At 40.1% G+C, this 17,585-nt stretch overlaps 1 protein-coding gene across 1 annotated transcript; it reads left to right on the forward strand.

The window, feature by feature from the left end:
* The first annotated feature begins 2,423 nt into the window (after positions 1-2,423).
* Positions 2,424-14,620, forward strand: LOC128742368 (regulatory-associated protein of mTOR). Its single transcript, XM_053838707.1, has 5 exons — positions 2,424-2,846; positions 2,910-3,221; positions 8,580-11,295; positions 11,363-12,328; positions 12,393-14,620. The coding sequence occupies exons 2-4, from the start codon at positions 2,921-2,923 to the stop codon at positions 12,297-12,299; spliced, it is 3,954 nt and encodes a 1,317-aa protein (XP_053694682.1). The 5' UTR covers positions 2,424-2,846; positions 2,910-2,920; the 3' UTR covers positions 12,300-12,328; positions 12,393-14,620.
* Positions 14,621-17,585: the final 2,965 nt, after the last annotated feature.

The raw sequence follows: 17,585 nt of genomic DNA on the forward strand, positions 1-17,585 counted from the left end.
GTTACATATTCCAGAATTCGTTAGTTGGATCATGTCATAACTGCGCCCAAACAAGTTGGGTGGACTGACAGAAGACTAGAATTGTCTGCTATCATAAATTCTATTCCGATTTCCAAAACGTTTCGTGCCTTGGAATAGTTGTAAGTTTAGCTGTCTTTAACACACAACATACCGTGCAGCAGAGCTACCACAAATACAGATATTTGTGCATGCATAAATTTGGGACCCATCAATTATTTCAGTTGCTGTGAATTCTGGCTCTACTAATGGTCCTGAATTTTAAAGTACTTCATAAACTATTCATGTTATTTAAAAGATTAGATCGAGAAAATAAAATACTCCGGAGAAAACGGTAGGGTCCTGAATTTATGCATGCACAAATATCTGTATTTATGGCAGCTCTACCGTGAAGGGGTCATTTGACCCATTGCTTTTTTGGTTCATTTTCACGGCGTTATAACACAATTCTGTTTAGCTACTTTTATTAGAAAATATATTTAAAACATAATGCAAAGTTTGGTGCTCTACTATTTCTTTTTTATCGAGAAAAATATTAACGCTAATCTATTGATAATCGCGGGATTTCCGGTCTTCTCGCGAAAAATATTCGTAGAGTGAAGTCGGTATGTTTTGTGTTAAAATCAATCCCTTTTATGTTTGCTACCTTTAAACCAGGGTGCTAGTGGTTTAGACTAAGAACTAGCTTTCGGCTATTAGATACCGGTATTACATAATGAAGCAAGATCCAAGCATTTCAAAATAATTTTTCATGTAAATTTTTCTTTTCGCTTTTCACAGGTTTCATAGAAAACTTAAGAGATATTCCCGTAAAAAGTAAAAGAAACGATTCTAGTTTTTTAGAATTTTCAATTCGGTTCCAAAAGAAATAGAAGGGTGAAAAAAACCTAAAATTTCAAATGAATTTTAGAGCTTTTAGCACAGAGAACAGACTACCAGGTAATTGACAAAAAGTGTGTAAAAGGTTTTTATGTAATCTACGAGTAACCTTTCAATAGAGCACCCCTCGAGCAGTAAGTGGCAAACTAAATCTTGATGTCGCTGCCATCGCTGCTATGTAACTCCAGCACAAAGAAACATTGATAAGGGTACATGGATATTTTTTTATGCGTTTGGCAAACTATTTCTGGAGGGCGCTACCGACAGATTTTACACACAAAAAATCGATTACTTCCTTCGAGCCTGTTAATCTGTTCTCTGTGCTTTTAGAGCTCGAACGTTATAGAGAATACGAAAAGAAAACCGCCGAGATTTAAATCGAGGTGTGAGTTTTATGAAAATAAATATGAAATCCAAGTTCAGGGCGGGATCAAATTTAACATAACATAAAAATTCGGGTTCGGATCGGGTTTTGGTTTGGCCGAAAAAAAATTCGGGTTCGGGTCGGGTTCGGGCTTAGCGAAAAAAATAAATCCGGGTTCGGGTCGGGTTCGGGTTTGACCGAAAATAAAATTTCGGGTTTGGGTCGGGCTCGGGTTTGACAGAAAATAAAAATTCGGGTTCGGGTCGGGTCCGGTTTTGACAGCAAAAAAATTTTCGGGCCCGGGTCGGGTTCGGGCTGGGAAAATATCAAACCCGACCATCTCTAGAGAAAACGTCACTGATTCAGATGATAACCTAACGAACATTACTGCTGGTGCTTCAGAAATACCGTGTGATTCGTTCTTTTGCATGCATACTTGCATACAAGTGATCCAGTGATCCAGCACATGTTGGCTTCACTTATTTTGTTCGCAAAGGTCATAGTTGCCACCGGGGTGGTTGAAACCTGAGACAGAATCGCGAAGACGGTCTGTTTTTTCTCATCCTTTGACCGTTTTTATTTTTCCTATTATGTTTGTATTCATTTTCTGGCTGACTGTTCAAGCGCATTCGGGAACTCTACATTGGACGTGGTGATAAGGGTGATAAGTGCGTGTCTTTGAGTGACATTTTTTACTGCTAGTTGGTCTATGGGTACAGCAGCTTTTGCAAAAATACTGTATGAAACATGCAATAAAACTTGCATGAGTTATCAATACTTTTCCATTTCTGACAAATAATAACGACTGGCTGCAGTTGACAGTTCGAACTGGCTGCATTTGACGTTGGATTTTTTCCTATCCGCGAATCTCTCTCAGGTTGAAACGAACCAAATTCCTTGCCAAATTCACTCGAAACGAGAATCGCAATATCACCCCTGTCTTTGTTTGTATTTGCGACATTCGCCCTTTTGTTGAGTTTATCCATTTAAATATTTTTGCCAAGATTTTTGCCCTCAGAAAATAACAGCCGCTGGGCAGGTTTTATGGTATTGTGACAGTTCATTTTCGTTTTGAACTTTGAAGTTTTTGGAAAAAAACCTAACCTCACGAAGTGTTTTTGAAGTTTGTCATATTTTTCTTCTATCACTAACTGATGCAAATCTACGCGTGTAAAATTATTAGTTTGTGAATTGTTGGTTTAAAAAGAAAAAACGAAAAGTCCTTATTATTTACGGCGCAGAAATTAATAGCGATATTGTTAAAAGGAATAATATAAGCATTCGCTCATTCTGCGAGCGAGCCTGCACCATTGGAAGAACACTGGTGACCTACGGTACCTAGTGGAAATAGAAGCAATATTAAACCAAAGTGATAAAGACGATGGTTTCGATATCGGTCATTTTTGAAAACCTGCAAACAAAGTGGAATTGATTAAAACGGAACTACTACGGTGATTGTTTTTTATTCCTTTGTATGTCGAAGAGAACTGGTGGTGCAGGACAAAAAATAACTTGGTGCATACTACTTAATTACTCGTCATATTGTTTCGAAACTCATTCTTGAAAACAATACTGAACGTCGAAGGTATATTTTGAAGTAAAAGTTAATATGCGACCAGTACGTACGAATCTTTCTGATTTTTTCTAGGAACTCAGGTGATGTGCAACATGATCGAAACAACAGACAAGGAGAATGATAGCGTGGTGGAAGAGGAAGACGATTCAAAGCTTCCGATTAGTTTTATATATGCCAGGCATTTGGCAAAGATCGAAGGCATCAATTGTATCACACAGAGCTGGCGAGTGAAGGAACGCATGAAAACAGTTAGTGTTGCGTTAGTACTATGCCTAAACCTCGGTGTTGATCCACCAGACGTCGTAAAAATACATCCTTGCTCTAGGTTGGAGTGCTGGATTGATCCCGCTGCAATGTCCGGCCAAAAGGCTATGGAGTTGATAGGTAAATTTTCTTTGAATGTATTAACCGGTTGATCAGGACAGGATTTTTCATAGAAACTGCTAATATCTTCTGTAAATCTTAAACTGGGTTCAAAACTGTGTATCGGACCCAATCAATTATTTTTACGCGTGTTCACTTTGGCACAGATTATTTGGTTGCTACTTCACCACTTGTTCGAAAGATTGCCCGATTGTTGACATCATTCCCTAAAAAGTTGTGTATTTGTTTTAATCTGGGTCTACGTCCTGTCCCAAGGTCCAAAATCAATCATCAATCCAAAATTTAGATTCAAGTCAACGTCACGAAAGAATGAAATATTTTGAGCGCTAATAAGTTTGGCAACTATGGAAAAACTTCGACGGGTCACATACTAATTATTCATTCTAGAATTTGCTAGAAACTACCTAGGATGTTACCATTCTATGCTCGAGAGGCATACTAGCATAATGTGACAACATCGAAGCTTGATATAATGATTTTTATAATGATTATTTACTGCATATGAAAAGTTATTGCGCTATCCAGGACAACACCGAGATCACGAATATGATAAACTGTGATCTACTAAGCGCTATTACTAGTTTCGTACAGTAGTTAGCCCTGGTCTTCATAAAAACTAATGTAAAAATGTGGGGTTTTCGGCCGAAAACGTCAAATAACGTTTTCAGAAGAAATCCGAGAGCGAAAAGCCACATCTTTTAATTAAATACAACGCTCTATTGAAATCATCTCAAAAAAGTTGCATCATCAGCATAAAAAGATCGATTACTAAGTATCAGGCGAGGTCATTTATAGAAAGTAGTTATTAAAGGTTGCTCCCTAGCAGTACATTGGTGAGGTTGTAGAATTAGTCGGAATATGTACTCTGAGTCGATAATCATATTCAGTTTGAGGTGTATTCGATACGAATAGAGTTACTTACAAAATTGTAAGGTCACATCTCCCGGTTTTTCATATTGGAAAGTAACGTTTTTATTAGCAGTATACAGACAACAAGCTCTCAGTCAACATTGATGTTCGAATCTCGTTAAAGAGGTCTTTAGAGTAAATAAGATCGTAGAACTAGCCTCACAATTGCCCTGTACTATAATATTATGCTGCAAAGTTTGTCGAATAAAACCTAAAGGTTGAATTCCTTTTCACTAAAATGATTTCCGCAAATCAGTCTTCGGTAAAATTTTATGCAAACCGAGTGATGTGTTCCACGGGTATACGAAAACGATTAAATCCGATTTGTAGAGTATTGCAAAGGGTTTAAGCCACCTCGGTAGACGAATAAAATTGTATGCCACGAGTCATTTGCAAGTGTCAAATCTAGTGTGAGAGTGTTTGAATCGATGCTAAGGCACCTGTTTAGAGAAACAACCGGCCAAACTAGAATGGATAAGTAGTAATCACCGAACAGCAATGCTATTTTTCAGCTGAGTATTAAGCTCTCCTTACGACTTTGAGGTAAATAAATAACGTATACTGAAGAACAGTTGTAACTAGTTGTACGATGTACAATATAAGTTCAACTTGTCAGTGCTTGTATGTCCTGCAGTTCACATTCTGACACGCATTTAGCTGCGGTCTTCATTGATCCACGAGCCGAGCGATCCTCTGCATAGCGTTTGTATCCGCATAACCACAAACGGTGGATCGAACACACCGGTTCGCACTTCTTCCGCTACCGACCCACAATATGGAGATCACCGGTATCGTAGGAGAGCAGGTGCACGCACTGACATACACTCGTGCATGGGGTGCCATACGCCAGAACTACCGATCACGGCTGGCAATCTGGGCTGGTGATAGTTTCCACGATTTACTTCTGTTGCCGCGACACATGACGGTTGACGCTCCATGATTATCTCGTGCACCACTGGCCTGCACCACGGCGGGCGCGGTAAGCACTGGACCCGCGTTCGAGTTCGGCCTTCCTTCTCTCATTCGGCATCTCATATGTATATGAAAATACAATAACGATCATTCCGCAGGTTCACCTGCGGAAACTTTGATACGACCATCAAATTCGGTCAATTTTAGCGAGTCAAATTTAATTCACAAGGGACAAGCAAGCAAATGGTCACTTCCAAAGAACTCACTAAATAATCCATAATAGCGACGGGCTGTGTGTACAAAGGCGTGTACAGCCCAAAACATCTAAGGGCATCACGAACCTGTTTATTGCCCAATCTCATTTTGCTGACCACAAATAGTCCTATTAAGTAAAAGCCAGCTGCGATGAGTTGTTCGTATTATCAGGTCACACTACACCGCCGTCAGGAGGCATCGGCGGCTGAACGGAGCAGGCCAACACCGTCGGACCGGACCCGACCAAGCGGAATCAATGTCTGACTGCTGAGAGCGTCCTATTTAATTTGATTGTGTCAGGTTATCAGAATTAACCACCCTATTAGCACGGTTGTTACAAAGTTGTTGTGGTAACCGAAATATGACTAGTTTCAGTCGTAATACGGTTGCTACAACTAAATGGACCTGAGATGTGCTACTTGGGCAGACAAATCATTCCGCGAACTAAGAACGGCCATGCATCACAACCCTTAATTTTGAGAAAGCTAGAAAGACAGATTACTTAGCTCAATAAGTTCGGACCTGATAGGCTTTCCCTTTTTGATTCAAATTAACCTACGGAACCCGATAAAAGGCAGCAGATGTCACAGAACAGCGGGCTGCCGCAGCGCATGCGCAAACGCACACCCAGTCGTATAGTCGCTACAATCTAGTGACCTTACGAGGTGTAGCACCCGAGTTGGGCAACAATAAACTTCAAACGTTTTAACCGCAACATCTTTAAAATACGCTTGTGGAACTAGATTTGCCGCGGCAGCTGGCACCAGACTTGGTCAGCTCGTTCCAATTATAAGACAACAAAAAAGAGCCTTATATTATTATTTCTCGTTACTATCTCCCCGTGTCGGGATTGGGTAATTTACGCGGTAATTGCCTTCCTTGGATGTGGTAGCCATTTCTCATGCTCCCTTTTCGAAATCGAACCCTGATTCCCTTTCCCTGTTACACGTCGCAACAATAGTAGTCCTCTACTGCCGGTGGAAGCATAACTGTCTCATGTTACATTTTGTCATTTTCGATATATTGTTGTCTAACGTTATAATTCGATGTCTATTTTAAAAATATGAGTTAAAAACATGGTGTTAATACTAAGAAAACAAAACAAAATTGAAAACAATTTGTCCCACTGGAAAAATGGACGCATATTTGTCTCACTACATAAATTTCATATAAAATATTTTCAAGTTGTATCAGAGTTGATGGAAATTTTCCTACATTTTCTGAAAGAGGGACAAATAAAAACATCCAAACTAAATAATTGTAGAAAAATTAGTTTTTCAACTTTGAGTGCGATTTTCTCATTTTCATGTTTTGTAACATGGGATGGATATGCTTCCAGCGGCAGTCTATACTACTATCAATAGTTAATAGTTGATTCGCTAGATTGAAGACCTTGTGGACAAGTACCGATATGGAAAGAATCCCGAAATCATTGCGTTCTAGTCTGTATTCTTTGTAATTATTTAAACTTCAATGGCCAGTGCAAATTTCGCCATGCCAGCTACAGATTTAGCCTTGACGCTATGAAGCATGAAACGTTACAACCAAAAATATTATGACAAAAAAAAATGAAAATGAAAATAGTCTTCCTCGGAAAGCTGTTCCATTTGTTTGCATTGTCTAAGACAGCTAACAGCGTTACCAATGGTAAATGAATTTACGAGAAAATTATAAAATTCCTTTTGGAGTTTTCTTCATAGGTCCATTAACTTTGCACGTGCATAAAAATCGCTCCTTTACGTAATAATTGTAATAATCAGGGACAGAAAATCTTCGATTGCGGTAAAACCTGTGAGCTGTCACCACACGTACACTGCCCATAAATGCATAACAGTCCCATCTGACTTTTCACCATTTTTGAGATAAACCTGGGAATCATCTTTAAATTAACTGTTCTTTCAATATTTCAAACAAAAAAGTTATGTTTGTTCCCAAGATGTTGAAAAAAATATCAAACTATGTCAGTCCCATATTACAAATAAACGCATAACAGTCACAGTAGTAAAAATATATCAATAAGCATCTGTTTTTGGGAAATGCCTGGACCGATTCGCCTGCAGCAACTACCAAACGGAAGATTTTATGGCCTAGAAGAACACTATTGAGGAGAATTTGGATCGGATGTACGATTCCGAAGTTACAGTAGGAACAAGTTCCGGAATATATGGGACTTGAACATAGTAGCACCATGAATCACAACAAACCCATCATGTGACACCTATAAATACACGCATATGCAAATCTAGACTATTGGTAGTCGTATAAAGTGTTCAAGACGTCATTGGCCACATCTAAATATGTCCGTGAATGTTCCAGATACCTCTACGGGGATCAGTTTCTGAATTTAACTAAAATACAACATGTGACATCTCTAAGTCGGTACTCGAAAGTGCAAAATTAGTTTGAAATAGTTCATTTGCTGGCACATATAGTGTCCAGGATCACATTGGTCATATTCGGACACGTTCTGGGAGTGTTCCGGACACACAGGAAAGCGACCAGTTTCTGAGATCTCATGATAACAAATTACAATACAATAAAACAACAACGACACGTGGTCTTGAAAATACTGCCGAGTCACCGACAACGCAAGGATCAGGGCTTGCTGTGCCTGTTATGCGTTTATTCTTGCTTATTCAAGCACAAATAAACGCATATCAGTAACTTTGGCAGTTTTTCTAAGTTTTGGAACAAATTTTAGGTCACTTCTGAACAAATTGCTTGTAAAAGTATTCTGTTATGTACATTCAAGTGATTTTATGACGATTTGGACGATTTGTTTCCAAAATCGATTAAATATTAAACAAAAATTGTCGTGGCTTCAACAGCGTTTTTCGCAGTTGCACGTTTTTGCAGATGTGACTGTCTTCCATTTATGGGCAGTATAGATCATGGACTGTACAGTTTATGACAAACAGTCTTAATCGCAACATTTTGTTCTCTTAACAACTCTCAGCAGTCGATTACAATGTTACATCAGTACATACCATGACAAAGTATTTAATGCTTGAGGTTCTTGAAAAATGCTCATTTGTAAAAATACATTGGTACATATATAAAATACATATACATAGATAAAATATATAATACAGTTTACCCATAGACTGTGTTACTCTTCTACAGTCACATATAGTAAATATAATAGTTTTTGCTGAAAATAGTAAGCTTTTCAATAGTTTTACCGTGGTCGAAATGCAATTTTTTCTGTTTCAATTTTTTATTGTGGTTTGTTATATGAACACTTCAAGAGAACCTACTGGTAATAGTCACTTCTCATTCCAGCAAGCAACCTCCAAAAGCAATACGAACGCTGGCAGCCACGAGCCCGCTACAAACACTCGCTCGATCCAACGGTTGAAGACGTCAAAAAGCTGTGCACATCCTTGCGTAGGAATTCGAAAGAAGAACGCGTCCTGTTCCACTACAACGGACATGGAGTTCCCAGACCAACGGTCAACGGTGAAATATGGGTCTTCAATCGGACCTACACTCAGTATATCCCTTTGTCCATATATGATTTGCAAACATGGATGGGAGCGCCCTCCATATACGTGTACGATTGCTCCAATGCGGGTATAATTGTGAATAGTTTCAACACATTTGCCGAGCAGCATGAAAAAGAGCTCGAGCAAATGCGTGCACGAAGTGGCAGCACAACTGGTCAGTCAGACCAGGAAGCCAATCGAAACTCTCCATCACCTCCAGTACTGGGAGCCACTACCTACAAGAATTGTATTCAATTAGCAGCCTGTGCTGCAAATCAAATTTTACCGATGAATCCGCAACTTCCGGCGGATTTGTTCACATCCTGTTTAACAACACCAATTCGAATAGCACTGAAATGGTTCATATTGCAATCTACGTCTAAGCTGGTTCCACATGTTACAGAAGATTTGATTGATCGTATTCCTGGCCAGCTAAATGATCGCCGGACAATGCTCGGTGAATTAAATTGGATTTTTACAGCCATAACAGATACAATCGCATGGAATACATTACCGCGGGATTTGTTCCAGAAACTGTTTCGACAGGACTTGCTCGTAGCCAGTCTATTCCGAAACTTTCTACTTGCGGAAAGAATTCTTCGCTCCTACGATTGCACACCGATTTCGAGCCCTCCTCTACCGCAGAGCTATCGACATCCGATGTGGTCAGCGTGGGATCTAGCACTGGATCTTGCCCTTTCACAGCTACCGGATATCCTGGAAAAAGGAAAGCGGTTTAAACATTCACCATTCTTCGAAGAGCAACTGACAGCATTCCAGGTGTGGTTAGAAGGAAGTTCCGAGCAGCGTAGTCCTCCAGAACAATTACCGATCGTACTACAGGTTCTTTTATCTCAAGTACACCGATTACGTGCCTTGGAGTTATTGGGTCACTTTCTTGATCTAGGTCCATGGGCTGTAAATTTGGCACTTAGCGTTGGTATATTTCCGTACGTATTGAAATTGCTTCAAAGTTTAGCAAAAGAACTGCGGCCTTTTCTCGTATTTATTTGGGCTAAGATCCTCGCCGTTGATGGAACTTGTCAGGTGGACTTAATACGTGATCATGGTCACAAATACTTTTTAGCTGCTCTTCAGGATACGACCCCTTGTCCGCGCTTCAAGGGCAATCACAGAGTTTATGCTGCATTCGTATTGGCAAGTATAGTTCATAAGTTTCCAATTGGTCAGGCAAATGCTATGCAAGGGCAGCTGGTGTCAATCTGTTTAGACCAACTGAATGATTCGAATCCTGTTCTGAGACAGTGGCTCGCAATTTGTCTAGGGCACCTATGGCAGAATTATGAACAAGCGCGTTGGTCTGGAGTGCGCGATAATGCAAATGAGAAACTTTACCCGCTGTTAAGCGATCCTATCCCAGAAGTTCGAGCAGCCGCTGTTTACGCTCTTGGAACGTTTATAAGTTCCGTGACACAACGGTCGGATCATGCAAATAATATTGACCGTTCAACCGCAATGCACCTTTATGCTACCGTATGTAACGATATGAGTCCGCTGGTCCGGATGGAATTGATTGCATCTTTGCAGTGGATGGTACGATTTTTCGAGAGTCAGTTTGTTGCGGTATTCCTGCAAGAATCAACCACAAGCCATAGTTTGTTCAATCATCACTATCATAGTTTGGAGCGTAATATGAACATAAAACGTGTTAGCAGTACAAGCAATATTATAAATGTAGGAAAAAATGCCATTACTGTGGGATCCATTTACCAAAAGCTCTGGAATGGATTGAATGCCCTGGCCAAAGATCCCTTTCCTGCTGTGGCTCAGATGGCTCAAAAAGTGGTTGAGTATGTCGGAAAGCAAGGCTACGAGCTGGCTAAAGAAGCTACTACATCAGAGAAAAGTGCCGGCAGCATGAGTTTACCGCCGTCTCCAAATACCAGAATTAACTATCTAGGAGGTGAATCGCCTCCGACGCATAATCATCTTAGCCAAGCTTCGGCACATATTACTCCGGTGCCCAACAAAAAGTACCTTCAGCAAATCAACGACCAGTCAGAACCGTCATCGTCCTCTACGCAACCGCAGCAGCCACAATCGATCATTATTTCAAACCACGGATCGCCACAAATTCAGGCTACTCAATCCGAACAAATCGCTCCCCAGTCTGCAACAAGCGTCAATCCTCAACAGTCACAAAGCCAGTCTCAGTCGCAAGCTTCCATTTCTCAACCCCAACTACAACCGCAACAACACACCCCGATCGTAACTACCAACTACATCGAATGGTCGGTAAGCTTTTTTGCGCGACCATCGAAGTTTTTAAATGAAGCTAAGCACAAAAATGCCAGTGATCAGAATTCAACAGAATTCCTCGATCGTCAATCCAGATGCCTAAGAAATCGTATCGTCCGAGAGGAAGGCCGAGAGCAGCAACGTCGCGCAGTCTTCGGACGATTGGATACGCAAAGTTGGTCTTGTCGGACGCAGCATACGCCAACAATGGTTAAGCTGAATCCCTATGACGATCAGATCGCAGTTGCCTACAAGTGAGTATCAATAGAGTGTTATACTTTCTGATTCACATATGTATTACATATTTCTTCTTCAATGTAGGGATCGCGTAATTCTTCAAGATTGGAGTACGGATCTGACCAGCTCGTTTATTCCGTTCAAACACCAACCGCATGTGCATTACCAGTCGATTTTTCTTGATCAGAATCGGTTTCAAGCAACTCCTCCTACGATAGCGGTGTCTTCACTTGACTTTGTGAACGCCCATGATGTTGGGCTTGTTCTAGTCGGTTACAGCGATAGTGTAATCCGCGTTTGGCGCCCAGCGGAAGCGAATCGGGAATCAGCCCTGGTTACGGCATGGCATGGTTTGTTTGATTTTAATGCTCCTACGACTGCGAAGGTGGGCACCAGTGAGCTTGGTTTGGTAATGGCATGGCATCAAAAGTCTCAAACAATCATGGCCGCCGGCGAAGCAAAATACATACGCTTATGGGATGCAGAGCGAGAGTCGAAAATCTGTGATATTGCGAGTGGGTCCGATGCGACGATTATAAAGTTATCCTGTGCGCCGAACGGGATATTCGCTGCTGGGTGCAATGATGGAAGTGTACGACTTTTTGACCGCAGGTGCTCTCCCGCCGAGGCACGATTCGCTACATTCCGGGAACATATGAATCCGATACTTACCGTTTGCCTGCGCGATGATTGCGAGAGTTTAGTCTCAGCTTGTACCACTTCTACCGTGCGGTTATACGACATTCGTAAAACATCTTCCTCTGTACAGCACTGGAGTGCTGGCTCGGATGTTACGGCAATGAGTATACATTCTAGTGCCGATATTGTGGCTTGCGCCACCAGCGTGATCACCATCTATGGACTGGATGGTACAAGTTTGAATACCATTCGGTGCAACGAAGGATTCATGGGTACGAAAAAAGGTGTAACATCGTGTTTATCGTTTCATAAGCATAAAATTAGTCTGGCAGCTGGATTCAACGATAATACAGCGGCCGTATTTGTTACCGATCGGAAGTAGACCGCCGCAGTTTGCTTCCATTCGCTTTAGTAAGTAGTGTTATTTTTATATTTCAATTGTTCTAGATTTACAAACTTTGTTTTCCTATTCCAGCACTACAAATATTAGCATAGGGGCAATTCAACAGTAATAGTGGCTTCGCAATTTATAACATAAAAACGCTTGCAAGTAAGTATAGGACACAACCTATCGCTCACAGCAAAAATGGCGATGCATAGTAATCAGCGAAACATGAGCAGAAACGCTTCTAAAGCATCTGTAAGGAAATTTGTATCACAGTAGAACTAAAAAGTAACTATGTCGTATAGTGTTCTGTTGAGCTAAGCTATTACGTAGATTAAGCAAAAAGGGTAAAATTTCGGATCTATACAATACAGCATTAGAACCCATTGGTTTAATGGCCATTTACACTCTCCAATTTATACGTTTCCTATAATTGTACAGAATCCATACAATAGTATCGCCGGAAAGAGAGTAGCTTTACATTATCATTGTTTCTTAATGGCAGATTTTATTAATTAGATGATTATGAAAAACCTCATACTTACAGAATTGGTCTGTAAGTCGATTTTGTTTCATTTAAGATAAAGTATAGTGAAGAAACAAAAAATGATTGTATACCATTATCGTGAACACAATATCCGAGTAATTCATTTTTCGAAATAACGAAATAATTTTCCTAATAATGCACTAATCACAAATTGAAGCTGAGATCTTTGCGCAATTTTGTTATTATTATTGGAAAATGATATGCTACCAATCTTTATTTTTAATACAAACCTATTTGTTCTTTCATTTAACAACATCTTGTCGCAGGACTACGTCTTTGTTTACTATACTGGATAGCACTCTGTGAAAAGGATAACGGAACCGTAACATGAAAGTTTTCAAACATCAGTAACTTTTTGTCATTGCACGTAATTACCGTGGTAGTATTCTTTTATCTGTCGGCCCATGGTTTTGACTACTGAGCTGCTGACAGTGGTTATCTTAATCAGTGCTCTACCCTTCAGTACAATTCATTCATGAATTGCATTGCTGATTGATTGCTCGTCTAACCTGTCAGTCAATTTTCTTGCTCTTGAGTTGTATTTTAGGTTCCAAAGTTTCGTTTTTAAAACTGCTTGCTTTTTAAAATCAACCAAAACCTGGTTGAGGGAAATTAGAACTTTGTAACAATGTTTACGTTTATTGTATTTTTGTTTGCCGTTGTCGGCAGTTCCAAATGAATAAATTATTCACATTTGATTTCATTCACTAATGTTGAGAATGAATGAATGTAGCGAACAACAAACATGAACGTTGGTTTCAGGTTGGCAATGCTGAGTGGCCTTATTTTCGGTTTTTGCTCAGAAGATGCTCGTTTGACTACACCGTCTCAGCAAAACAGAATTCGAAAAAGTAGTGTAAGGGGCAAATGTAAAATTATGATTGTCTGTAATATTTTACAAGAAAGAATAATTTTATCATTTGTATTTATGGCGCTATGGGTAGTTGGCCTGACGATGCCGAAATTCGGGTTTCTAGGAGCTCCCTATCACAGCCCACAGAATTTAGCAATCTGCAATTCTAGGTACCAACTTTCCATTCCATGTGCTTATTTCGTTGCCTGGGTCCATGCCAAAAGTTCCGAGTCGAATATTTTTGATTTTTCGTAGTATTCGCATACTCTTTTTTGACCATAGGTATCTGCTACTTTATTATAACACACGCAGTTCGTTCGCGCTTTCCCAGAAATATTGTACACATGCTTCATTTTTATATTTCTGCAATGATATATTAGGATTGCCTACACTCATCTTAAATTGTAAATATGATTTTGTGATCGTAAATTATATACATATTTTTATCAACTTAAGCAGTACGCTTAGGCTTTCAGCTTCTGCTTTGTCTCTGCTATTACTAAATTGAAGAGAAAAATTACAGTTTATCCCGAAAAATGGTTTATTCAGAGTAAATAGGAAATGAGAATCTAATAATGTCTGATTTCCGGCAAGTGGTATACAATCTTTGAGCTCTTTTAAACAAAACTAACAAATATGGTGCAGCAGAAATATAGCGAAACAAGCTTTGGAGAACGTTTAGTAGTTTATGACTAGAGCGTTAATTCCTATTTTTTTGCTTATTCTTATTCTTTGAAAGTTTAAATTCTTGCAGTTATGATAAAAACATTTGTTATATATGTAAATTTTTATTTGACTTTCTCACGCAATTCAAAACTTGAAATGTTAATTTTTTTAAATGATAAATTCATACTGAAGTATGATACATTTGTTTGTAAAAACGCTCATATTTGTATTTTATCCCTGTACATTTATTTTGGTAAACACGAAAATACACAAAGCAAAAAATATGCTCGTAAGATTCATGGCGCTTATCTACATGTCCGAAATCCTTGTAGTGTTACTATAAAAAAAGATTTCAAAGCGCTTCGTGAGGCGCGAAGTACGTGGGCTATCGTAATTTTATGAAACGCTTTCCGCTCTTTCTCTTTCAATCTAAAATTTCATTACTTTCTTCTACCGTCCCTTGTAAAAGAATTTTACCGTTTCAAAAAATAATAATTTATATGCCTGACCTCATTTCAAGGTCAAGAATAAAACACGAGGTTGGTCTATCCCATAGGAACGGAGCCTTCAACACGAAGATCCGTGTTGAGAATCGCGGCTAACACGCTAACCGACGAACAACGTCACGTGCAGTGCCTTGTAAGTCACAAGTGCCCGTACAATTTCGTCGTCCCGTGAGTAAAACTTCTCAATTCGGTGGTTCGATTACAATAGATCGAGGAAGAGGCATAATTCGAGTCTATATATAACCCAACCCACCAGATGGTGGAGCTTGAAGATACGTCGCGCGCTTAATAAGGAAGTTGTGCAGTCTCCTTTTGTACAGCGCCTCTATGGTTCAAAGGTACATTAATACCAGCGAGCCACATGCCCTGGTGGGTGTTTTGGGTTCGAGTCCGGTTATAATCTCAGATTATAGCTTGGTTCGACCCTTGCACCTTCCAGCGTTGGACAAAAGGTAGGAGTCACAACGATTACTTGTTAAGCTATTAATAATCCCCCTTCCACCCTCTCTCACCTTTCCACTCTTTCTCCTTTAATCTAAAATTTCATTACTTTCTTCTACCGTCCCTTCGTCAATTGTAAAAGAACTACCGTTACAAAAAAAAGATATTAAAGCTTTCCTCAATGTTGGTTATTTGATACAAACTCAGGTTATGTAGGTAATCTGATTTCATGCGATCCAGGCTGGTGCGTTTTTTAAATAAATAAACATAAAAATTGCTCGCTTAATAAAAAAAACTGCCGGTTTTCGCCTAGGTGGCTGGCAGCACCCTGTTAGAATTCAATGAATCTTTGTGTGTGTAAAAAGTTCATGTAAATAATCAACTTTGTACACTTAGTTTTTCAAAAATTGATCTATACTACATGGAGATATTCCGGGTTATTCATAAGTGTGACAAAAATTGATTTTTTCATTGCTTGTATCTTTTTCTAGCATGAAAATTCATTTACATTTATATTTTTCCTCGAAAAATAACCGAGATGTGGTAATTTCTGTGAACTCAGCTCTGGAAATGCTGTCAGTAACGTTTTACCTTTATGGACGGTTTGGTTTTATGTACCACTTCCGCCGAAGTATCCAGCGTCTGCTACATGGTTGCCATGGCAAGCCAGGAAAAGTTTTCACTGTCAACGACTCGCAAAACCTTAAAGTTTGATAATCTTATTTATATGTTTTGCATTATATCCTAAAAGGGTCAGAGTGATAATTGTTTACGGAAATGGTCATAATTTGGTTGTTTCCCAACGGACTTCCGTTTTCTTTTCAGCAATAGATTGGAAACGAAATTTAGTAAATCAGATCGTTCGCCTTTCCTTAAGACTGATATAGGATTCGCAGCTGATGAATAGGAGTGGTGGCGAGAGCACTTCAAGGCTTTTCTCGAGGGAACAAATGTAATACGGATCCATCGCCATTGGCAGCTGCGGTTTCTCCTTCATTCGGTTAGGGAGTTAGTTCAGGTTCTTATCCCGTCTACAAGCTCGTTTAACAGCCTTCTCCAGTTTGGCGTATCGTTGACGGGAAGCTCTGGTTCACGCTCGCTTGTCACTTTTCTTTTGTTCAATCTGAACTTCTCAGGACGGACATAAGTCAATACGGAGAACAAGCGAGCATGTGGAAAAAGAATATAGCAGGGCTCTTTGATTAAATATGATGAAATAGATAATGTAATTCACTAGATACAACGAATTCATTTAATGATCTTTTGGCATCAGGATGGTAAAGGGGTTTTGGATTGTATACCTTAACGTAGCTGGGTCTTCGGGCTCACCCGAAGTCTGCTCAGAGTGGTGAATTTCAGCTGTGGTGCCACCTCGTGGCCGGATTGTGACTAAAACAGCCGCCACAATCAATCTGGTGGGCGGCAGGAATCCAACTTCGCTGGCCGTCGTTAGCCGCCGGTGTTACCGTTGAGGGCTGGTTGGTTCGAATTGTAGCGAAGCTTGAGGGGAAATGTCAGGGAAATACGGAGGTATCCGCGTCCGCGATTGTTGCCGGGTGATTCGAACGCGGACGGGAAAGCACTAGATGCGGTCACTCACACACTTGGCTCACTTTTAAAACTTGTCACCTGGCGAGAATTTATACTTCAATAAAATGATGCGACTTGGTTCGGTCTATGGTTGTTATTCTACTCCACCCAATTCTGCAAGTCATGCTGACATCTGCCGTAGCTGTCAAAGTTGGTCCACTGACAGGCGGGTGGTTGCGTCAATATATACGGTTTTTGTCGGAGTTGTTATGGAAGGGTATTTTTTTACGAGTAGCACCTGCTGAGCACCTTAGAAGATACGGTACTATGTAGCCGGCCCTGGTCGATCCCTATTCAGCGTGCAGCTTAAGTGCCTCTCCGTAAGGGAGACTGCACGCCACGTTGTGTTTGCCCGGTGGGGGAGTCTCTCTTAGGGTCAGTCAGATTGTTAAATCGAAAGGAATCAGGATCGAACCAGATAGGCTTACCTAAATTAAGCCACCAAAAACGGGTACACTACCCTTTTATCACCTAGCATAAATCTTCAATACCGAACGACACGAAACGAAAGCTCGCGGTAAGAAACACCAGAAGTTCAAAAGTTCTCATCACTGGCAATGTCGCTATTTGCCACCAGACGGCGAAAACATCTCGAAAAAAATTCGCCGTTCATTCAAACTTCACGGCACGAAATAAACTCAAATAAACTAAACGAAACGAAAACGAAATGACGTGAACAC

The sequence above is a fragment of the Sabethes cyaneus genome, chromosome 3 (genome assembly GCF_943734655.1).
Source record: "Sabethes cyaneus chromosome 3, idSabCyanKW18_F2, whole genome shotgun sequence".
Classification (NCBI taxonomy): Eukaryota; Metazoa; Arthropoda; class Insecta; order Diptera; family Culicidae; genus Sabethes; species Sabethes cyaneus.

What these genes read in the sequence shown, in the direction of transcription:
- LOC128742368 (XM_053838707.1), top strand. Translation starts at nt 2,921, where the DNA reads ATGTGCAACATGATCGAAACAACAGACAAGGAGAATGATAGCGTGGTG. An exon ending in AAAGGCTATGGAGTTGATAG is followed by an intron (nt 3,222 to 8,579) that starts GTAAATTTTCTT and finishes TTCTCATTCCAG; the next exon opens with CAAGCAACCTCCAAAAGCAA. An exon ending in CAGATCGCAGTTGCCTACAA is followed by an intron (nt 11,296 to 11,362) that starts GTGAGTATCAAT and finishes TCTTCAATGTAG; the next exon opens with GGATCGCGTAATTCTTCAAG.